The sequence below is a fragment of the Melanerpes formicivorus genome, unplaced genomic scaffold (genome assembly GCF_026170545.1).
Source record: "Melanerpes formicivorus ecotype bairdi unplaced genomic scaffold, bMelFor1.0.p_v2 SCAF_93, whole genome shotgun sequence".
NCBI classification, from domain to species: domain Eukaryota; kingdom Metazoa; phylum Chordata; class Aves; order Piciformes; family Picidae; genus Melanerpes; species Melanerpes formicivorus.
In genome coordinates, this window is record NW_027142445.1 from 886,704 (window position 1) to 909,761 (window position 23,058).

Consider the following 23,058-nt stretch of genomic DNA (forward strand, 5'->3'; position numbering starts at 1 on the left):
GGGCACCTCACAAACCCTCTCCCTGCTGCAGCCCCAGCAGGCCTGCAGCAGGTTTCTTACACACTCCCCACCCGCCCCAGCAGGGGCCCAAGGCAGGAGGGGAGGTCTGTGCTTCCCCCCTGCTGACAAGATGCACTCTGGCAGAGTGCAGTGGCAGCTGCCAGCAGCCAGCTGTGCTGCCAGCACCCCTTGCCCGCTGCCCACATGCACAGCTCACCCAGGACACTTCCACCAGGGACCTTTTTAATGGCAGTCTGTAGGAGCACGCCGTGTGCAGGGCACTCTGCTCTCCTCCTCTTTCCTGCACCCTTCAGCCTCTTCCAGGTTTGCCTCTTCCGTGCCCTCAGCCCCCATGGCTGCTGCCCTGAGACCAAGGGCTGGGCCTTGGCAGGGGGACTGCTTTTTCTAGCAGCTAAAGCTCAGATGTGGCACCCAGCCACCAACACAGCAGCCTCAGAGATGGGCTCTGGGCAGCCCCAGGCCACACTGCTCCAGCGGGGCACAGCCCCCCCACTTGTTTGGCAAAGCCTCCACCAGTGGCCTGAGCCTGCAGGTCAGAGCAGTGCAGGTGGCCCAGAGCTGTGGCACCTTTGGGTTTGCCTGCAGAGCTCATGGCTGCCCCACAGCCACCTTGGGTGGGTGAGAGGTGGTGGCAGGGCTGGGACATCACCCACAGCTAGGAACCCTCCAGCCGCCAGCCGGAGCCAGCGTGGCACAGCCCGGGGAAGGCAGCGTGCAGGGGAGCGAGCAGCCGTGGCCCTGCTCAGGCTGCAGGCAGCAGCATTAGTCCTCAGCCAGGGGAGGGGGAGCCAGGTGGAGCTGGAAGTTCTCGTTCTGGAAGACACTGCTGGTGGCCAGGTCCCCGTGGGAAATGCTGAAGGGCTTCTCATTGCCATGGCCACGGGAGAGCTCCGTCAGCAGAGCCAGCTGCAAGGCAAAACCCAGACAGCATCACCCACAGAACACAACTCCACAGTCACAGAACACAGCTGGCTGCCAGGGGCCAAAGCCCCACGCTGCCAGTGCCAGTGTCTGGCTCGACCACTGCCCCCCAGCCCGAAGCAGACAGGGCCCAGGGAGGACGTACCCTGGAGGCGCCGCGGTTCAGCCGGCAGAGCTGGTCAAAGGCTTGGAGCTGCTGAGGGTCCAACGCCTCGGAGCTCGCCTGGCAAAGAGGGAGGAGGTTACAGACAGCACCCAGCAAAGCTCAGGCACACACAGCTCCAGCCCTGCTCCTGTCCTCGGGCCTGGAGCAGCTGCTCCACAGCTTCTTCAGGGGCTTCCTTTGCTGTCTTTCCTCTGGCTTGCAGCCAGTGTGTGTCAGCCTTTGTTTGGGGGAAAAGCAGAGAGCCCATCTGAGATCCCGTAGCTAATGGCAGACAAACAGCTGAGCTACAGAAAAGAGAGACAGGAGAGGCAGAGAAAGAAAAAAGGGAGAGGGGAAGATGGAGGGGAAAGAAAAAAAAACGAGGGGGGGGGAAAAAAAAGGGAGGGAAAAAAAAGAGGGAGGGAAAGAAAAAGGCAGGGGGAAGGAAAAGGGAAGGGGAAAGAAAACGAGAGGGGAGGAGAAAAAAGGAGAAGAGGCACAAAGAGAGAAGGCAAAGGATGGGGAAACTGCCCTGCAGCCAGTGGGGAGGAGCAGCCCCTGCCAGGCTCTCCCCAGGCAGCAGCTCCCCCAGGCTGCCCTCATCCTCTCCCAAAGGTCTCTCCTCCAGCAGCCCTGCCCAGGCTCTGTGCTGGGCCCCTGCTCTCCCCAGTAAGCTGCTACAGGCTAGAAGGTGGGAAGTGAGGGGTGCAGGGGGGGCAGAGGGGGACACAGAGCAGAGGCTGGGGGCTGCCCAGCACTGCAGTACTAAAGCATTAGCCCAGCAGCGGTGCTGGGGCAGTTACAGAGCTGTGGGTGAGGGCAGCCAGCTGCAGAGAGCCTGCAGCAGGAGCACTAATGCAAGGGCTGCACGCACGCTCCAGCTGCTGCCAAAGGCAGCGTCCCCGTGCCGCAGGGAGAGCGGTGCAGCTTCTCCCAGGCCTGCCCCTCCTCATCACACCACAGCCTCTCTCCCCTGAACGTTGCTGCTCACATCCCAAAGGAGAGAGCAGCACCAGGGAGCTGTGAGGGGAGACTGGGAGGACACCCCCTTCCTGAGCAGCAGCAGGGCACTGTGGTGCCTGGGGGTCTGTGTCTCAGGAGCTGTGGATGCTCATTCTCAAACACTGCCCCCAGAGTACATTTCCCAAGGGCTGCTGCCCCAAAGTGCTGCGGCCCTGCTGGGGGGGGGGGGGGGCCTGACGTTTCACCCCCTTGAGACTCTGGCAAGAGATCACAGTATCACAGTATCACTAAGGTTGGAAGAGACCTCGAGGATCATCCAGTCCAACCTATCAACACAGACATCATGACTAGACCATGGCACCAAGTGCCACATCCAATCCCCTCCTGAACACCTCCAGGGATGGGGACTCCACCACCTCCCTAGGCAGCACATTCCAATGACCAATGACTCTCTCTGTGAAGAACTTTCTTTTCACCTCCAGCCTAAACCTCCCCTGGCACAGCTTGAGTCTGTGTCCTCTTGTTCTGGTGCTGGGTGCCTGGGAGAAGAGACCAACCCCTTCCTGGCTACAACCTCCCTTCAGGTAGTTGTAGAGGGCAATGAGGTCACCCCTGAGCCTCCTCTTCTCCAGGCTAAGCAACCCCAGCTCCCTCAGCCTCTCCTCACAGGGCTGTGCTCAAGGCCTCTCCCCAGCCTTGTTGCCCTTCTCTGGACACCTTCAAGTCTCTCAATGTCCTTCCTAACCCGAGGGGCCCAGAACTGGACACAGGACTCAAGGTGTGGCCTAACCAATGCAGAGTACAGGGGCACAATGACCTCCCTGCTCCTGCTGGCCACACTATTCCTGATGCAGGCCAGGATGCCCTTGGCCTTCTTGGCCCCCTCGGCACACTGCTGGCTCATGTTCAGGCAGCTGTTGACCAGTACCCCCAGGTCCCTCTCTGTTTGGGCCCAACATGGAGAACCCCAGAGTCATTAAGCCCTCTGAGCTCACAGAGGCTGACTGCCAGCCCAGCAGCACCACGGCCACCAGCCCTTGTGCCCATGTGCCAGGCCAGGCGGCGCCGCAGCACCTGCCGGGTGGCCACTCCAGCAGCGCAGGCGCTTCCGAGGCACGTGCAGCTCCTTCTCCCTTGGAAGAACCCAAGCAAAGCCCAAGGGAAAGCTGCCCTGCGCAGCTGCTGTGGCACAGGCCTTCAAGGACAAGGACAGTGCCACACAATTGGCCTCCCCTCCGCTGCTGGCTGCCCAGCAGGCGTGTGGAGCCATCCGCCCGCCCGGGCTGCAGGCTGCTGCGATGCTGCAGGCAGCTCCTTGTTGCCATGGGAACAGCTGCTGCCAGGCCTTCTCCTGTCCAACCCTGTCACTAAAGGCATCTTTGCACTCAGGAGCTGCAGGGAGCCTCTCAGAGTCCTTCACCAGCCTCAGGCACCGGTGGCACCCGGCCAGCTCACTCACCCCAGCAGGCAGCTCCTGCTCCCAGTGCTGCTGCAGGGCCAGGCAGCTCAGGCCTGCCTAGCTCAGAACAGAGCAGTTCAGTACCCCTGAGACCTTCCAAGCCAAGCCCTTGGGAAGGAACTGATGCAGAACCCAAGAGACACAACTTCCCCTCTTGAGGAGCTTGGCCAGCAGGAAGGGAAACTCCTCTTTGGTTTCCAGTTCCCACGGAGCGCTGCTGGAATGCTGATCCCTGCTGCATATTTTGCTTGCACACATTCCTCCCCCTCTGGTAGTCCCCACACAGCCCTCCTGAGCCTGCAATTATCTCTCATTTACAGCTACAGAATCCATCAGCAGCCACTGCCTAAGCAAAGCAGATCCCAGAGCGTCTGGAGGTAGAGGCACCACAGTATCACAGTATAACTAAGGTTGGAAGAGACCTCAAGGATCATTGAGTCCAACCTGTCACCACAGACCTCATGACTAGACCATGGCACCAAGTGCCACCTCCAATCCCCTCCTGAACACCTCCAGGGATGGTGACTCCACCACCTCCCTGGGCAGCACATCCCAATGACGAACAACTCGCTTGGTGAAGAACTTTCTCCTCACCTCGAGTCTAAACCTCCTCTGGCACAGCTTGAGACTGTGTCCTCTTGTTCTGGTGCTGGTTGCCTGGGAGAAGAGACCAACCCCCACCTGGCTACAACCTCCCTTCAGGGACTTGTAGAGGGCAATGAGGTCACCCCTGAGCCTCCTCTTCTCCAGGCTAAGCAACCCCAGCTCCCTCAGCCTCTCCTCACAGGGCTGTGCTCAAGGCCTCTCCCCAGCCTTGTTGCCCTTCTCTGGACACCTTCAAGTCTCTCAATGTCCTTCTTAAACTGAGGGGCCCAGAACTGGACACAGGACTCAAGGTGTGGCCTAACCAGTGCAGAGTACAGAGGCACAATGACTTCCCTGCTCCTGCTGGCCACACTATTCCTAATGCAGGCCAGGATGCCCTTGGCCTTCTTGGCCACCTGGGCACACTGCTGGCTCATGTTCAGGCAGCTGTCAATCAGCACCCCCAGGTCCCTCTCTGTTTGGCAGCTCTCAGCCACTCTGACCTCAGCCTGTAGCTCTGCCTGGGGTTGCTGTGGCCAAAGTGCAGCCCCTGGCACTTGGACTTGTTGAATGCCATCCTGTTGGCCTCTGCCCATCTGTCCAGTCGGTCGAGGTCCCTCTGCAGAGCCCTTCTGTCCTCTAACTGACCAACATCTGCTCCCAGCTTGCTGTCATCTGCAAACTTGCTGATCAATGAAGATGTTAAAGAGGCTGGGGCCCAGCACTGATCCCTGGGGCACACCACTGGTGCCTGGCTGCCAGCTGGCTGTGGCACCATTCACCACCACTCTCTGGGCTCAGCCTCCAGCCAGTTCCTAACCCAGCACAGAGTGCTGTGGTCCAAGCCTCGAGCTGACAGCTTAGACAGCAGTCATGCTGTCTAAATGCTGCCTCCCAAAGCCAAGCCTTCCACAAACACATTCTGAGGTCAGTCAGAGCATCCAGCACCACCTTGCCACAGGAAATGCATTTTTCCTGCTCTCCCAGGTGAAGCTGCCCTTCTCCCACCCCTGCAGCTGGACTCTTGAGGTCCATAAGGGATCCCAGACCAGCTGAGCCACAGCTGAGCCAGTTCTTGTAAACCTGAGGCCAACTATTCCACAGGGTAAGGACCAGCTGTGCTCATAGCATTTCTAGGCCCTGCCAGCTCCTGTTTGGGTGCAGCAGAAGCTGGTCCCTCAGGGGTGGGCAAGAGCAGGCAAACCAGGCCCTGCTGCCTGCATGTAGCCAGAAGCACTGCCCCAGCAGTGCCCAGCACAGAGCAGCCTCCCTCAGCAGCAGTGATCTGCCATCCTGCTCTGCACCCCAGCCCTGGCCTCTCAGCTCCTCAGGAGCAGGCTGGCAGGGGCAGATGTCTCTTGGCTGCAGCTGAACCTATCTGAACTGCAGGGGCAGGCTTCCCTCTGCCAGCTGGGATGCCTGGCAGCTTCAGCTTCCAGCAGGCACTGCTGCAACACTCCCTTGGCCTCCCACTGCTGCCTGCCAGAGCAGGGGGAATGCCACTCAGGGTTCATCAGCCCAGCACCAGGACCAGCCCCCCTGCACAGCAGGGCTCAGCAGATGAGGCACCTGGAATGCAGCAGGCTGTGGGGGGAAGGCTGGCAGCACCTGGAGATGAGAGCTGGGCTCAGTTCAGCATCCAAAATCACCACTCTTGAGGGCAAATAGCTCCTGAGGATGAGCTGGAGAGCACCATGGCTTTCAACTCAGTCTCTGGAAATCTGTTGTGTGTTCTCCCTCACAATCTGCTGCAGCCTGGTGTGCCAGGGGCCTTGGACCAGCTGAGCTCTAGAGGTCCCTCCCATGCCATGGTGCCAGTCCTTTACACCTGCTAGCTAGGACTCCACACTGATTCCTTCTCACTGAACCCCTTTTGTTTCCAAAACATGGGACAACAGGACATGGCAGAGTGCAGCTGTGCTGCTGCTGAGCCAAGGGTTCAGATTGTCCTCATGTGGACTTCCTGTGCATTGCTCAGGCAGTTATGGAATCTGCAGCCAAAGCCAACTCCAGAGCTAAGGAACTGAGCAGCTGTCCAGGCAGCAGGAGCAGGGCAGGGACTGTGCCCAGCACTGCTGAGGCCACATCTCCAACACTGGGTTCAGTTTTGGGGCTCCCACTCCAAGAAGGACACTGAGGAGCTGGAGCAGGTCCAGAGAATGGCAGCAGAGCTGGGGAAGGATCTGGAGAAGAGGGCTGGGGAGGAGCAGCTGAGGGAGCTGGGGGTGTTCAGCCTGGAGGAGAGGAGGCTGAGGGAGACCTCCTTGCTCTCTGCAGCTCCCTGAGAGGAGGCTGCAGCCAGCTGGGGGTTGGGCTCTGCTCCCTGGTATGATCTCCAGAAATCCCTTCCAACAGCACCATTTCATGATTCTAAGGTAGCAACAGCTCACAGGCAGAAGCTGGCCAGGGAGCTGGGGGCTGGATGAAGGCTGTCACTAAGAGGGATGCTGGGGGCAGGCTGCAGCACAGAGCTTAAAGGTGGAGTCTGCCAAACTGGATTAACTGTGGATCGAGTTCATTGTCCATCCTGGTGTAGCCTGACAGGATTACACTCCTGAATAAAACACACTTGCCATCTGGACAGCCCTCAGCACAGTGCCCTCCCAGCTCTCAGCCACAGAGCTGGCAGAGCATGGCACCTGAGGGCTTCATGGGGCTCTCTGCAGAGCCTGCAGCCCCAGAGCCAAGACTCTGCCTCTCCCCAGTCCCTGTTGCAGAGGCTGGCATGGAAAGCACAAAGCAGCCCCCTGAAAGGAGGCACACTGCTTGTGGGGATCAGTAACTCAGGCATCAGGAGCCCCTCACTCACATTCAGGCAGGAGCCTAACACACCTCAGCCACCTTCAAACATCACAGTGCCCAAACCAGCACTGCCAGCTTTAAATGGGATTGACCCCCAGCACACACACACACACACACACACACACACACACACACACACACACACACAGAGCCCCCCTTGCTTTTCACAGTCTCACACAATGGTAGGGCTTAGAAGGGACCTCTGAAGGTCATCTAATCCACCCCCCCTGCCAGAGCAGGATGACACAGAGTGAGTCACACAGGAACAAATCCAGGCAGGTTTGGAATGCCTCCAAAGGAGACTCCACAACCTCTCTGGGCAGCCTGCTCCAGGCTCTGACACCCTCACAGCACAGAATCTCCCTCTCATGTTCAGATGGAGCTTCCTATGGGCAAGTTTCTGCCCATTGCCTCTTGCCCTGTCCCTGGGCACCACTGACAAGAGTCTGGCCCCATCCTGACACCAACCCCTTAGATCTTTGTCAGCAGGAATGAGATCCCCCTCAGCCTCCTCTGCCCCAGGCTAAGCACCCCCAGCTCTCAGCCTCTCCTCAGATCAGAGCTGCTCCAGGCCCCTCAGCAGCTCAGTGGCTCTGTGCTGGACTCTCTCCAGCAGTTCTTTGTCCTTCCTGAGCTGGGGAGCCCAGGACTGGATGCAGCACTGCAGGTGAGGCCTCAGCAGAGCAGGAGGAGAAGCTCCCTTGAGCTGCTGGCCACAGTCATTTATGGCATGATGCAAGGTTAGGAAGACGCAAAGAGGATCAGTGCAGAGCCAGAAGTTGACCCCTGGGGAGACAGGGAGGCTCAGGGCTAACAGAGAGAGCACCAAAGGCCTTGTGGCCTTCTCTCCCCATTCCCCTGGCTGGGGCAGGTCAGGAAGTGCCATCCCCAGCCCCCAGCAGGGTGCAGCTGGTGGCCTCTCCACCTCCCCAGTTTCCAGGCAGCTTACACAGAGGCCATGCACACCAAGCAGGGCCAGAGCCAGCAGAGCCTGCTGGGCTGTCAGCTCCCATCTGACTCAGTGCCACTGCACAGCACAGGCTGGCAGCCTCTGCTCCAGCAGAGCAGAATGGGTGCTGTGGAACAACCTCCAGCTGCTCAGTGGCATTTCTCAGTAGCAATCTGCCTGCTGAGCAACTAAATACCTGAGCTGCAGCTCACTGTGGGAAGAGCACTCAGCACAGAGGACTTTGCCAAGGGACACACAAAGTTTTCAGGGTCTTCAAAGTGGCTGCAAAAAAACCTCCTCCTTCTGCACAGGCCATCCTCAAAATGCCATGGAAGCTTTGGAGCTGCCTCTCCAGGGGGCAGGGAAGGCAGGGCTGGAAGCACCACTGCCTTACTGTCACTTTCCTCTGGGATTTTCTGTTCCAGCTTGGCAGAGGCACCAGCTGGAAGGGAGGAAGCAAGAGCAGCCTGAGAGCTAGAGCCTGAGGTCTGTCTGCTGCCAGGGCAGGGAGAGGGAAAGCAGAGAAGCTTTCAGCAGGCAGCTGCAACACCAAAGGGCTGAACAAACCTTGTGAGAGGAAGAAATCCCTTCTGCCCCTGGGCAGCACCAGAGCCTCATGACCACAGCTGTCTTGGACCCAGAGGAACTCCACAGGAGTACAAGGATGTGGCTCAGAGCTGGGGGCAGCCACTGGAGCCAGGCAACAGACACCATCCAGAGCCATCACTGCATGGCCCCAGTGCTACCCCAGAAGAGGTCTGCTCTGTGAGGCAGCCCTCTGCCTGGCCAGAGGAACCATCACCTCATGGGGTCAGTGAACAGCACTGAGCAGCAGCTGGGGAGCAAAGAAGGTCCCTGGAGAAGCTGGAGGTCTGACAGCCTTGTGCCAAATCAAAACAGCTGCAGCTCTCTAGGGCCCTGCCACACAGCAGTGTAAGCACAGGCAGGGACAGCACTTCAGCAGGGCCATCTGAATGTATGAGGAACATCCCAAACTTGCAGAGGATCTGACACACCAGGCTGGAAGTAGTGCTGGGGCTCTGCTGAGCCAGAGCCAAGCTCTGCTGGGCTGGCTGGGTGCACAGCAGGGAGCCAAGGGCTTCCCTGCCAGGAGCACATGGCAAGCAGCAGGGAAGCACCCAGCCCCCTCAGATGGTCTGGCATGGACAGCAGCCAGCTAGTGAGAGATGATGCAAGCTGCAAGCCCTGCTCTGGCACATCCAGTGCCTGCACATCTCCTTTGAGTCCCAGCCAGCCCCTCACTTCCATTGGTGGATCAGGGGCTCCAGGAGAGCTGGGGATGCTTTTCACAGAGTGGAGAGAACCTGGCACAGGCTGCCCAGGGAGGCTGTGGCTGCCTTCTGCTTGGAGGTGTTGAGGGCCAGGCTGGCTGAGGCCCTGAGCAGCCTGTGCTGGTGGGAGGTGTCCCTGCCCACGGCAGGGGCTTGGAGCTGGATGACCTTTAAAGACCCTTCCAATCCAACCCATTCTATGAGCCTCCTCCTCCAGGCCCAGATCACTCCTGTGGAGCATCTTCCACTTCATTCTGCCACAGGTTATGTCCAGACTGGTGTGACAGGGGAGCCAGGGAAGGGCTCCAAGAGAGCAGCTCGTGAGAAGTGCAGTGATGCCCACATTGCAAGGCACTGGTATGAAATGTCAGGCACTTCAATGATGAGTGCAGCTCAGCAGCTACCTCTGCCTGGAGCTGGTGGAGCTGTCAGGCTGATTTCACACACAACTGTGGAGCAAAACTGCAGAGGGGGAGACGTGGGGCTGCTGCCCCTGGGCAAGCAGAGGGCCAGGGTCCACGCTTCACGGCTGCTGGGACACGAGGTGCTGAGCTCTTCAGCAGGCTGCTGGCACCACAGCTGACTCACAACCTCCTGGGCAAGCTTCTCTCTGTCACCACATCAGGGACTCACCCAGTCTGACTGCAAGGATGGCATTGTGCTCCCTGCACTCCTCAGGGACTCCTTTCCCCACACAGCTCCCTTCCAGCAGCAAGATGTTTTTGTTCATACAGAAGCTGCTGGAAGATGCCCACTGCTGTCAGCTGTCTTTGGATGGGAACTGATGTGGCAGAAATGGAAATGATCTGCTAGAAGAAAAGTGAAGCAGCACTGCAGAAGTGCAAGGCAAGATTGAATGGCTCTGGTTTGGCAAGGGGAAAACCATTGCCCTGTGTGCAGCGAGGAGCAAAGCCCCACCAGGGGTCACCCTGGGCAGCAGCTCTAGCTCCCCATGGAGGGCTGGCTGTCAGGATGAAGGTGCCAGGCTCTTTTCAGGGGTGCCCAGTGACAGGAGAAGGAACTATGGGTGCTGGCAAGAACACAAGAGGCACCACCTCAGCATGAGGAGAAGTTTCTTTGGTGTGAGGCTGCTGGAGCCTGGAGCAGGCTGCCCAGAGAGGTTGTGGAGTCTCCTCTGGACCCCCGAGAGGCTGAGAGCCCTGGGGCTTTTTAGTCTGGAGAGGAGAAGGCTGAGAGGGATCTGATCAATGTCTATCAACAGCTGAGGGCTGGGGGTCAGGATGCAGGGGCCAGGCTCTGCTCAGTGGTGTGCTGTGACAGGGCAAGGGACAGTGGACACAAAGTAGAACCCAGGAGGTTCCACCTCAACAGGAGGAGAAACTTCTTTGGTGTGAGGGTGCTGGAGCCTGGAGCAGGCTGCCCAGAGAGGTTGTGGAGCCTCCTTCTCTGGAGCCTTTCCAAACTCCCCTGGATGTGTTCTGTGTGCCCTGCCCTGAGTGCCCTGCTCTGGCAGGGGGCTCAGCCTGGATGATCTCCAGAGGTCCCTTCCAAGCCCTGCCAGGCTGTGATTCTGTGAAATGGAGTGGACACACCAACTGCCCCAGCACAAAAATGCTGCAGCTGAGGAGAGGAATTCTGGGCACAGGGCAGAACCTGTTGGGCCTGGAGATCCTGACACAGCACCTGTGCTGCCCTCCACTGGATGACCTCCAGAGGTCCCTTCCAGCCCCTGCCAGGCTGTGATTCCCCTCTTGCTGGCAAGGAGCTCCCAGACCTTCTGGATGAACACAATTCTGAGCCCCACAGGGCACTGACACATGCTCAGTCAGCCTCTGATGCTGCTGATACTGATAGTGCAGCCTCTGAGACAGCTGCAGCATGGTTTGTCTGGAAGCAAAGGCCCAAGAGGGAACAAAGAGAAGAAGTCTCTAAGCACTGCTTGAAGAGAAGCCACCTCCCCAAGCTTACCTGTACCAAGGCTGCTGCACTGCCTTTTCTCAGCTCTGAGAAGCTCTCGCTCAGCTTTGCTCCCTTGTTACTGGAGTTGCATTTGTAGCACATCCACCTCATCAGGCCCTGAGCTACTGTCCCACACTCTTTACTCAGCAGGCACAGTGAATGGTACAAGTGGCCACAGCTGTGGAGAGAAGAATTCTGCTGGGTGCTGGAGAGCAGAGTCACAGCCTGACAGCTCTGACCCTTGAGGGGGGACAGTACTGGGCAGTAAAACCAAGGCTGCTTCCCTGCAAACACAGCTCAGCAGTGGGTGTGATCCCTTCCCACCTCCACACCCTCCTGCAGCCTCCCCAGACTTGAGAGAACAACAGCAGATGTCCTCCTTCTGAGCCAGGTCAGAACAGCTCTCATCAGCTCGTCCTAACAGCCACCTGGCAACAGCCAGGGCATCAGGGCTGCCACCAGAGCACACGGTGAGGGCTGCTGGAGATCTGGGATGTACAACCCCAGGGTGCTGCACAGCCCCAGGGTGCTGCAGCTGCACCAGTGCAGAGCAGGCAGACATGCTGGCATCCTCAGCAGCTCTCAGGACTCAAGGCCACTCTCTGCAGCAGAGGCAGAGAAGGAGGATGACTCTGAGAGGGCTGATGGGCCGGCCCAGCAAGGTAGCAGGGACACAGGAATGTGCCTGATCAGCTGTGCAGGTCTCAGAGCAGAGCTTTTGTGTTTGGTTTGGCTTCAGTTTGGGGGTTGTTGGGCTGTTTCTCCTTTTAAAATCACTACCACAACTGCAGCTCTGCCCCTGCCCCTTCACTTTACCTGAAGACAATGATTTCATCAGCAGTTTCTTGCCTCCTCTTGTACTGCTGCAGACAAATGCAGCAGTAATCCTGCTTGGGGGTAAGCCCTCTAGTGACAGAAGCTCTCAGGTTACACAGGGACCAGTGGAGATCATGGTTCAGAAGGCTGGTAGTTGTCTCTAGAAGGGTCTGTGTGGAAGACAACAGGCAGAGGAACCAGGGCACCTCATTATAGTATCACAGTATCAGTCAGGGTTGGAAGGGACCACAAGGATCAGCTAGTTCCAACCCCCCTGCCATGGGCAGGGACACCCTACACTAGATCAGCCTGGCCAGAGCCTCATCCAGCCTGTTCTTAAACACCTCTAGGGACAGGGCCCCAACCACCTCCCTGGACAACCCGTTCCAGGGCTTCACCACTCATCATCCACAGGCTGCAGAAACTCCCTGCAGATCACTTCTGCAGAACACCAGCTGGGCAGGGGCTTGCACTGGATCATCTCCAGAGGTCCCTTCCACCCCCTGCCTCTCTGTGATTCTGTGACAAACAAAGCCTGGAGACTGCCTGCAGGCTGGCACTGGACAGAGGCAGGAGTGAGGTACAGCTGAAATGTCCTCAGGTGACAAAAGCAGTGCAGCAGCACCACGGGGAAGAGGCAGAACAGGTCACTAATCTAGAAAGCCCTTCTTTAAACCTCCACCAAAGGACAAAAGATGCTGGGTTTGTGCCTTGGGATGCCCAGCTGCAGGGTGAGCTGGAGAGAAGCAGCACCCTGAACACTGCTGAGCTCCAGCCACGCTGCCCACAGCCCTGCCAGTGCCTTCCCTGGCAATCTGTGAGCAACACAAAGGCAAATCCTGCCTGACCAACCTGGTGGCCTTCTATGAGCAGGTGACAACATCAATAGCTGAGGGGTGAGCAGCTGCTGTCGTTTGCCTGGAGCTGAGCACAGCCTTCGACACTGTCCCACACCACATCCTGGGCTCCAGGCCGGTGACACATGGGTGTGAGGGGTGACCACTAGATGGATAAGGAGCTGGCTTGATGGCTGCACCCAAAGAGTGGTTGTCCATGGCTCCATGTCCCAGTGGAGGCCAGGGACAAGCAGAGTCCCTCAGGGGTCAGTCCTGGGACCAGGCTTGTTCAGCATCTCTGTGGCTGCCATGGAGAGTGGCACTGAGTGCACCCTCAGCAAGTTTGCTGATGACACCAAGCTGTGTGGTGCAGCAGACAGGTGGAGGGAAGGGATCCATCCAGAGGGACCTGGACAGGCTGGAGAGGTGGGCACAAGCCAACCTCAGGAGGTTCAACAAGACCAAGGGCAGCGTCCTGCAGCTGGGTGGAGGCAATCCCAGGCACAAATCCAGGCTGGGCAGGGACTGGCTGGAAAGCAGCCCTGAGGAGAGAGACTTGGGGGTGCTGGGGGAGGAGAAGCTCAACAGGAGCTCTCAGTGTGCACTTGCAGCCCACAAAGCCAATCAGATCCTGGGCTGCATCAGGAGAAGTGTGGCCAGCAGGGCAAGGGAGGTGATTCTCCCCCTCTGCTCAGCTCTGCTGAGACCCCACCTGGAGTAGGGGCTCCAGTTCTGGAGGCAGTATTACAAGAGGGATGTGGAGGTGCTGGAAGGTGTCCAGAGAAGGGCCAGGAGGATGAGCAGAGGGCTGGAGCACCTCTCCTATGAGGACAGACTGAAGGAGTTGGGGCTGTTCAGTCTGCAGAAGAGAAGGCTCCCAGGTGACCTCATTGTGGCCTTCCAGGATCTGAAGGGGGCTACAGGAAGGCTGGGGAGGGACTGCTCAGAATCTCAGGGAGTGATAGGACTAGGGGGAATGGAATGAAGCTGGAGGTGGGGAGATTCAGGCTGGAGGTGAGGAGGAAGTTCTTCCCCATGAGAGTGGTGAAGCCCTGGGATGGGTTGTCCAGGGAGGTGGTTGGGGCCCTGTCCCTGGAGGTGTTTAAGCCCAGGCTGGATGAGGCTCTGGCCAGGCTGATCTAGTGTGGGGTGTCCCTGCCCATGGCAGGGGGGTTGGAACTGGATGATCCTTGTGGTCCCTTCCAACCCTGACTGATACTATGATCCTCTCCCTGCTCCCAGGCACACACCAACCACTGCATGCCAGCAGAGGGAGATGGCAAAGCAGAGGGAGCAGCAGCCCTGGCCAGCTGGCAGCACTGCCTCTGCCAGAGCAGGGAGGCACTTACTTGCTCATAGTTAAAGGTGTCCAGCATTCCCAGGACGAGGCCTTGAATGTCTCCAAGTTTCCCTCTCCCATAAACTGGATCCTGCAGGAAGAAAAGAAGAGCTGCAGCTGAATCCCAGGATGTCACCACTCAGGCTCCTACAGATCCTTTCTCTTTTGCCTCCCAGGGGCCCTGCAAATGGCAGGCTTAGATGTAAAGGTGCTGCACATGCACAAGGCCAGCAGAACATTGGGTGAGAAAATTGGTAATGAGCAAAACTGAGGAGCTGACAACATCCACCAATTACTGACAGCATCAACAGTCATTAATGACTGACAGCTACACTAATTGCTGTGCCTGGGTCAAGAGGCTTCAGATGTCACCTTGGGCATTTCATCCAGGAGATGCAGGAGCAGAGTGCATGTGAGGAATGGAGGGGAAAGCAGCAGAGAGCAGCCTGCAGGGGCACAGGAGGCATCAGCTGCTCCGGGGATCTGCAGGGAGCTGCTGGAGTCCCCACCCCTGGAGGTGCTCAATAGCCCTGGCTGTGGTGCTGAGGGACATGGTGCAGTGGCTCAGCAGCAGTGGGGGGCTGTGAGCTCTGGGAGTGTCTGGACTTGGTGATCTCAAAGGTCTCTTCCAACCCAACAGCTCTGTGGTTCCGTGACCTGGTCTGACCACAGGCACCAGTGTGCCTCACTGATGCCAGTCTGGGGAGGGGCACAGAGACAGAACTGCTGCTGGGCTGCACAGTCTGCATCCCACCACCACAGGAGAAGAATTTGTTCCTAATATCCAACCTGAATCTCCCCTCCAGCTTGAGGCCATCTCCTTTTGTCCTCTCACTTGGTGCAAGTGAGAAGAGCCCAACCCACACCTGGCTCCAGCCTCCTTTGGGGGAGCTGCAGAGAGCAAGGAGCTCTCCCCTCAACCTCTCCTGAAGGCTAAACAACCCTAGGTGCCTCAGCTGCTCCTCAGACTCGTGTTCAGGGCCTGTCACCAGCTTCCCTGCTCTTTGGCCACGCTCCAGCACCTCCGTGTCCCTGCAGCGAGGGGTCCAAAGCTGAACAGTACTCAGGCGTGCCTCAGATGAGCACAGGGGAAGCCAGCTCTGTGCAATACACATCCCAGAGACTGACAGCCCTTGTCTTGGCCTGGAAGAATCCAGTTTGCCCTGCTGGGAGGCAGTGGAAGGACACTGGGAGGAGCCTGCCAGAAACCCAGAGAAGCTTACTGGTGGCACGGGCAAAGACACTGGCAGAAAATCTTTAACATCTTCATTGATGATCTGGAGGAGGGGATTGAGTCAGGCATCAGCACATTTGCAGATGACACCAAGCTGGGAGCAGATGTTGGTCAGTGAGAGGACAGAAGGGCTCTGCAGAGGGACCTTGCCAGGCTGGACAGATGGGCAGAGGCCAACAGGATGGCATTCAACAAGTCCAAGTGCCAGGGGCTGCACTTTGGCCACAGCAACCCCAGGCAGTGCTACAGGCTGGGGTCAGAGTGGCTGAGAGCTGCCAAACAGAGAGGGACCTGGGGGTGCTGATTGACAGCTGCCTGAACATGAGCCAGCAGTGTGCCCAGGTGGCCATGAAGGCCAAGGGCATCCTGGCCTGCATCAGGAAGAGTGTGGCCAGCAGGAACAGGGAGGTCATTGTGCCCCTGTACTCTGCATTGCTTAGGCCACACCTTGAGTCCTGTGTCCAGTTCTGGGCCCTTCAGTTTAGGAAGGACATTGAGAGACTTGAAGGTGTCCAGAGAAGGGCAACAAGGCTGGGGAGAGGCCTTGAGCACAGCCCTGTGAGGAGAGGCTGAGGGAGCTGGGGTTGCTTAGCCTGGAGAAGAGGAGGCTCAGGGGTGACCTCATTGCTCTCTACAAATCCCTGAAGGGAGGTTGTAGCCAGGTGGGGGCTGGTCTCTTCTCCCAGGCAACCAGCACCAGAACAAGAGGACACAGACTCAAGCTGTGCCAGGGGAGGTTTAGGCTGGAGGTGAGGAGAAAGTTCTTCACTGAGAGAGTAATTCATCATTGGGATGTGCTGCCCAGGGAGGTGGTGGAGTCCCCATCCCTGGAGGTGTTCAGGAGGGGATTGGATGTGGCACTTGGTGCCATGGTCTAGTCATGAGGTCTGTGGTGACTGGTTGGACTGGATGATCCTTGAGGTCTCTTCCAACCTTGGTGATGCTGGGATACTGTAAAATACACTGGCAAGAGACAGAGAGGAAACTGACCTAGAGAGAAGAAAAACAATGCAGACAGAATGGAGACTGGGAGGGAAAGCAGGGGCTGGATGCAGAGCTGTGGAGGAGAGGAGTGAGGAAAGCGGCAGGAGCAAGGCTGATGCCCTGCTGGGACCGGGAGTGAAAGAGGGAAAGGATAAGCAGGAGACAGAGCCAACTGAAGCAGCATGGAAGTTACCCAGAGGAGCCACCCAAGCAGCCACAGCCACTGAGCCAGGGAGTATCAGAGCAAGTCTGCAGGGGCAAGCTGATGGGCAGCCAGCCCAGCACTGAGCAGCGGCCCTGGAGCCAAATCAACTGCAGGGCTGTGAGGGCAAGCCCCTCAGCGCACCACGGAACTCTGATGATGTCTACAGGATGCTGCTCCAGTGGCACAGGGAGGTGTTTGCTGGGGTGGCTTTGGGGGTCTTTCATTGACCTGATTGAAACCAAGGAGGTGAGGTAGCCCTCAGGAGCCCAGCCACCAAACCAGCCCCAAGCCCATCCCGACTGACCAGCAATCCCCCAACAAAAGCCAGGCAGGGCTCCCAGGAGGGCTAAGGAAATGGAGGCCAAGGCTTCTTGGATCTTTATGCTTCCAGGCTGTCACTGGCTCCTTCCTTCCCCCCTTTGGGTCCCTACAGGCAGGTTTCAGGCATCTGGCTTTTGCAGTTCTGCATTCTGCAGGCACCAAAGATGCAGAGAGGATTACAGCTGTGTAAGGGAACTAACACTCAGCTTTCAGCCCTCTGCAGCCAGCAGTCACATCCCTGATGACAGGGAAGGTTTCCAGCTGCTCAAGGGGATTCCCCCTGGCTCTCTGCTGACAGGGTTACTGCAGATTTCCTATCCAATAATGAACTTCCAGCATCATTAAGGATGAGCAAGAACACAAATCATCACTGCTGCAAAGACTTGCCAGGAGCCTGCCTGCCTGTCTCCTGTGAAAGCTGTGGATCCTGCCCATGGCCCCCTGCACAGTGCCCTTCAGCAAAGCATTTTGGGTGCAGAGCTCACATCTGCAGAAGGTCTGATCTGAAGCAGGAGCCAGAGCACTAAACCTGGAGTGCCACAATTGCTGGTCAGAGAAGGCAAAGTAATGGACCTCACAGGATGGGTTGGGCTGGAAGGGACCTTCAAGAGCATCCAGTTCCAACCCCTACCATGGGCAGGGACACCTCCCACCGGCACAGGTTGCTCAAGACCTCATCCAGCCTGGCCCTGAACACCTCCAGCAGGCAGCCCCAGCCCTAGGAGCAGGAACAAAGGCTTTGAGCTGGGAGAGGAGAGACTGAGACTGGAGATGAGGAAGAAATTCTTTGCAGTGAGGGTGGGGAGAGACTGGCACAGGCTGCCCAGGGAGGTGGTGGAGTCCCCAGCCCAGGAGGGGTTCAGGCAGTGTGGCCATGGCAGCTAGGGCCATGATTTGGTGTTGAATTTCACTGTGGGCCTGAGCAATCTTGAAGGTCTCTTCCAAGCTGATACATTCTGTGGTGCTGTGACCTGGGCAAAGGAACTCACCTGTAGGATTCTCTGCAGGATTGCAGGCAGAGCGATGAAGGCAGCCATGCTGTTCAGCACCTGCATGGTCAGGCTCTTCAGAGCTGCAAGATCAAGCACCAAGCCTCAGGCTGTGCACCAGCACTCAAGCAGCAACCAGGGAGCAACCTCTGGGGCTCAGGAGATGTTCTCTCCTCTGCAAATGGCTTTGTTGTTTCCTGTGCTGCACTAAGCACACCCAGCTTTTGGGTCAGGAAGTACCTCTGAAAGTTCTCCACACCATGATGCCTCTCCACTGCCCTCCCACAGCCTGCCTACAGCAAGGGTCTCATTGGGAGCCTCACACTGCAGCACTGCCATCCACCTCTGCTGCTGCTACCCACACAATCCATGTCAGAGACTATGAAAGGCTCCAGAGCTCACCCAGTTCAACCCCTGCACTCAGCAAGGGCATCCTCCACTGCAGCAGGTTGCTCACAGCCCTGTCCAGCCTCACCTTGAATAGCTCTAGGGCTGGGGCCTCAACTGGCACCTCCCCGGGCAGCCTGCTGCAGTGTTCCAGCAGCCTCCTGGTGCAGAACTTGTTCCTCACATCCAGTCTCAATCTGCTCTGCTCTCATTTCAAACCATTGCCCCTGGGCCTGCCCCTGCAGCCCCCTGGGAACAGTCCCTCTGCAGCCTGCTTGGAGCCCTTCAGGTCCTGGAAGCTGCTCTGAGCTCTCCCTGGAGCCTTCTCTTCTCCAGCCTGAACACCAGCTCCCTCAGCCTGCCTCCAAAACTTCCCAGTATGAAGCTCTGCTGGTCCCTTCCAACCCTGAATGATACTATGATACTATGAAACTTGTTCCTATATCTCAAAGACCCCAAAGCAGGAGCCAGTATTTAGATCTGCATGGACCCAGCAGTTCAGTCTGTGTGGGGCACTGAGCTGTCTGGGCAGCATATGAGGACCAAAACCAAAAGAGTTATGCAGGATCCAGGCCCATTATCCTCTCATCCTTTCTGGCATCACTTCAGATTACTTTGCTGCAGGCATTAGCTCATGAAAAAGGATAATGCAGGGAAGATTCTGAACTTAGAGGCAAATAGGAGTTGAGGGAGGAGGTCACTGATCTCTGCAAGACTGTCCCAGGAGTGCAGATGTAGCTAATGGTTACTGGAAGGAAAGACAGCATGACCACCAGCATCCTTCCTTATGAATGCTGTGCCCCTCAAGCACACACAGCTGCAGGCACTCTGCAGCACAGGGCTGGATGTGCAGCTGCTGGAGCAGGTCCAGAGGAAGCCATACAATGACCAGAGGACTGGAGAACCTCCCCTGTGGGTTGGGAGAGAGGACATTGAGACTGGAGATGAGGCGGAAACTCTTGAGAGTGAGGCTGGGGAGAGCCTGGCACAGGCTGCCCAGGGAGGCTGTGGCTGCCTCCTGTCTAGGGGTGCTCAAGGCCAGGCCGGATGAGGCCCTGAGCAGCCTGTGCTGGTGGGAGGTGTCCCACCAGAACTGGATGAGCTTTGAGGTCCCCTCCAGCCTAACCCATTCTATGAATCTATGACTATGAACCAACTTTTCAGGGGAAGCCACAGCAAGGTTCCTCTTCACTCATGACTGAAAGAGCTGTCTGAGAGCTGCAGCCTACCAAGCAGCCAACCTGAGCTCAGTGCTGCTGCTCAGCTCTACTACTGGAGCAGAGCATCCAGCAGCTATCAGAGCTGCTCCTCCTCTCTGCCTTCAGTCCAGGAGAGACAGCACTCAGTCCTTCATTAGTCCTTGGGGTCACCAAAGTCTCATTACTTACATTCAGAGTATTGACACTGTGAGGAGCCAGGTAATTTCTGTGGGGACATCATAGCTTCCAGCAGGGGAAACCAGAGGGCCTGAAAGGATGGAATGAGAAAAATACAAACCAGTAAGAACAGAGCAGAATTGAAAATGAGCTGGGACCCATGTCAGAGTCCAGCTCCAAAGCCTCACTGCTCATGGCTGCAGTGGCACTGAAATGTGTTAGAATCAAAGAATGGCTCAGGTCAGAAGGGACCTCAGAGCTCATCCAGTCCCAGCTTCCCCACAGGCAGGGACACCTCCCACCAGCCCAGGCTGCTCAGGGCCTCATCCAGCCTGGCCTTCAACATCCCCAGGCAGGAGGCAGCCACAGCCTCCCTGGGCAGCCTGGGCCAGACTCTCACCACCCTCACAATCAATAACTTCTGCCTCAGCTCCACTCTAACCCTGCTCTGCCTCAGCTCCAAACCATTCCCCATTGGCCTGGCTCCAGACCCCCTCAGCAAAAGTCTCTCTGCAGCCTTCCTGCAGGATCCCTTCAGATCCCTGGAGCCTTCTCCTCTGCAGGCTGCACAGCCCCAGCTCCCTCACAGCCTGTGCTCCCAGCAGAGCTGCAGCAGCCCTTGGATCATCTTTGTGGCCTGCTCTGGCCTCTCTCCAGCAGCTCTGTGTCCTTCTGATGCTGGGGAGAAGCATATGAAGAGGTTTCAGGAGGTGCAGAGGGCTCGTTGATGCTTTTTATCACCTTACCTCTTGCTGCTGTTGGTCTAAGCTGTGTGAGTTTCTCTGGCAAAGGTCAATGGTTTTCATCAAGATATCTTCAATGTTTTCCAGCAAGGGAAGTTCAGCTGAGCCTGAGTTTGGGGAGAGAAAGAGACCAAACTGCAATTATTATTATTAGCTATGTTACCTCCCAATCACTCTGCAAAGTAAAGAGTTCATTCTACTCTATTCTATTCTGTTCTATTCTGCTCTGTTCTATTCTGCTCTGCTCTATTTCAATTCTACTGCTGTTCTACTCCTATTCTATTCCTATGCTGTTCTGTTCCACTCCTACTCTACTCCACTCCACTCCTACTCTACTCCACTCCACTCCTACTCTACTCCACTCCATTCTATGATGCTCTTCACCTGCACTCTGCTCACTGCAGTCAGCCATTCAATTATCAGGCCAGGACCTGATTTTCCTCCTGCCCAGCACAATGAGTGGGGCACATCAAACACTTCAGGTACTTGAATGAAGATGACCTTAGCTGTGGTTTAGGACACCATAAAACAACAACTGCAGGTTCTGCATTCCATAAGGTAGGTGCTCCAGAGGCCCTGGGCCAGTGCCCTGTGCTTGCACTAGCTCTCTGTAAGCAGAAGAGAAGTTTGCTGCAAACCAAAAAGCTGCTTCCAGGTGTCTCAGCAATATTCCTACCAAATGTCTGCTACAGCAGTTTGGGATGGATTTGATGGAGAGCTTCTCTGCAACCAACACCCCCAAGGCTTTTCCCTCAGGGCTACTCTCCACCCACTCTGCACCACGTGCAACCTGCAGCTGGCCAGGGAAAGCTACCAGGGTACCCATCCCACACAGAGAATGCCAGCCACACAGCCTGCTGCAGATCGCTGCCAAGATCAGAGTCCACAGCAGCATCACCCCATGGGCACCTGAGCACCAGCTAACAGCCAAATGTCACTGGAAGAGCTCCTGGTGCAGCCAGCAGGACAAGCCCTGACTTGCCTGCTTCCCTCTGGAACAGAGAGGGGCAGGTACCCTCCAACTTACCTTCATCAGCCTGGGTCAGCAGCAGCAACCTGCTCTGCAGCCACTGCAACAGAAGAGAGAGCTCAGGACAGGGAACCTCATGAAACAGAACAACTCAGCCCCTGCAAGGACGTGGCTCTGAAAGGTGACACAGGATCATCCTCACCTTCTTCCCCAGCAGGGCTCACATAGCATCAAGGGCTTTCCAAACAGGGAAGGGAAAATAGGAGCTGCAAGGTGGGTTTTGATTAATAAAACGTGATTGCAGCACCTATCAGCTGCTAGATGCTTGAGGGCAAGCAGAGTGCTCTGCTGGGCAGACACCTCCACAGGTTTTAATGGCTAGCAGTGTCTGAGGGGTGGGTGTCAGAAGGAAGGGGCCAGGCTCTGCCCAGGGGTGTGCTGTGATGGGACAAGGGGCAATAGACACACAGTGGAACCCAGGAGCCTCCAGCTCAACATAAGGAGAAACTTCTTTGGTGTGAGGGTGCTGGAGGCCTGGAGCAGGCTGCCCAGAGAGGTTGTGGAGTCTCCTGTTCTGCAGACCTTCCAACCCCCCTTGGATCTCGTGATCCTGCTGTGGGTCACCCTGTGTTAGCAGGGGGGTTGGACTCGATCTCCAGAGGTCCCTTCCAAACATTCTGTGATATTTTTGTTCACAGAACTTCCTTCTGATGTCCAACCTAGCTCTGCCCTACTCCACTTCCAAACCATTTCCCCTTGTCCTATGCCCACAGCCCCTTCTGAACAGGCCCTCCCCAGCCTGCCTGCAGGTCCCCTGCAGATATTGAAATGCAGCTCTGAGGTCTCCCTGGAGCCTTCTCCTCTCCAGGCTGAGCAGCCCCAACTCTCCCAGCCTGTCCCCACTGGGGAGGTTCCAGCTGCCTGTGCTTCCTTGGATTTTAGTGGGGAATTTTGAAGCAATATGAAATCTTAAGATAGGGTATGATGCTGATGGCACAGCATGCCACATCTGCCATGTTTGCCATGGCAGCATGCCACAGATCCACAGAATGAGTTGGGTTAGAAGGGACCTTCAAGCTCATCCAGCTCCAACCCCCTGCCATGGGCAGGGACACCTCCCACCAGCCCAGGTTGCTCAGGGCCTCATCCAGCCTGGCCTTGAACAGCTCCAGGGAGGAGGCAGCCACAGCCTCCCTGGGCAGCCTGTGCCAGGCTCTCCCCACCCTCACTGCCAAGAACTTCTTCCTCCTCATAACTATGGTCTAGATATAGCCTAAATTAGCCCTCCTCAAGCTTCAACCCATTCCCTATTGTTCTGCCACTACAAACCCTGTCAAAAGCCCCTGCCCAGCTCTCTTGTAGCTCTCTTGCAGGCCCTGGAAGCATTCAGGATTTCAGCATACTGTACCTCAAGCATAACCAGAAAGGCACCATGGATATCACCCTTCTTCTCCAGTAAATATGAAGAGGCTTCATGGAGTTGATGTTTCTGGGTTATCTGAGTTGAAAGAAAAAGACCCAAACAAGCCAAGGTAAATGTTCAGAAAGCTGCCAGTCTCTGCTGCTCCACAGGGCCATGCTGACCCTCTGCCTCATGTCTGTTCCACAGCTCTGCTGCCTTCATTTCTCAGCCTGCCCTGTGGCCACCACCAGCACTCAAACCTTTCAGATAAAAACCAGAACTCCAGATCAAAGGACAGGCTGCTGCTGATGTAATAGAGAATAGCTGAGGGGTGAGCAGCTGCTGTCGTTTGCCTGGAGCTGAGCACAGCCTTCGACACTGTCCCGCACCACATCCTGG

The 23,058-nt window shown here is 57.0% G+C and overlaps 1 protein-coding gene across 4 annotated transcripts in view; it reads right to left on the bottom strand.

Annotated features, from left to right (window-relative positions):
- Positions 1-226: 226 nt before the first annotated feature.
- Positions 227-23,058, bottom strand: part of VPS8 (VPS8 subunit of CORVET complex) — a 78,443-nt gene continuing 55,611 nt past the window's right edge. For 2 of the 4 annotated variants that reach the window (XM_068165784.1, XM_068165787.1), the window contains exons 36-45: positions 22,666-22,755; positions 21,315-21,357; positions 20,291-20,394; positions 19,557-19,635; positions 17,782-17,864; positions 14,059-14,139; positions 11,874-12,043; positions 11,067-11,235; positions 1,088-1,165; positions 227-927 (exon numbers count right to left, since the gene is read on the bottom strand). In XM_068165784.1, the coding sequence (XP_068021885.1) occupies positions 784-927; positions 1,088-1,165; positions 11,067-11,235; positions 11,874-12,043; positions 14,059-14,139; positions 17,782-17,864; positions 19,557-19,635; positions 20,291-20,394; positions 21,315-21,357; positions 22,666-22,755 (1,041 nt within the window). In that variant the 3' untranslated portion in view covers positions 227-783. The other 2 variants (XM_068165785.1, XM_068165786.1) reach the window with 2 other exon arrangements.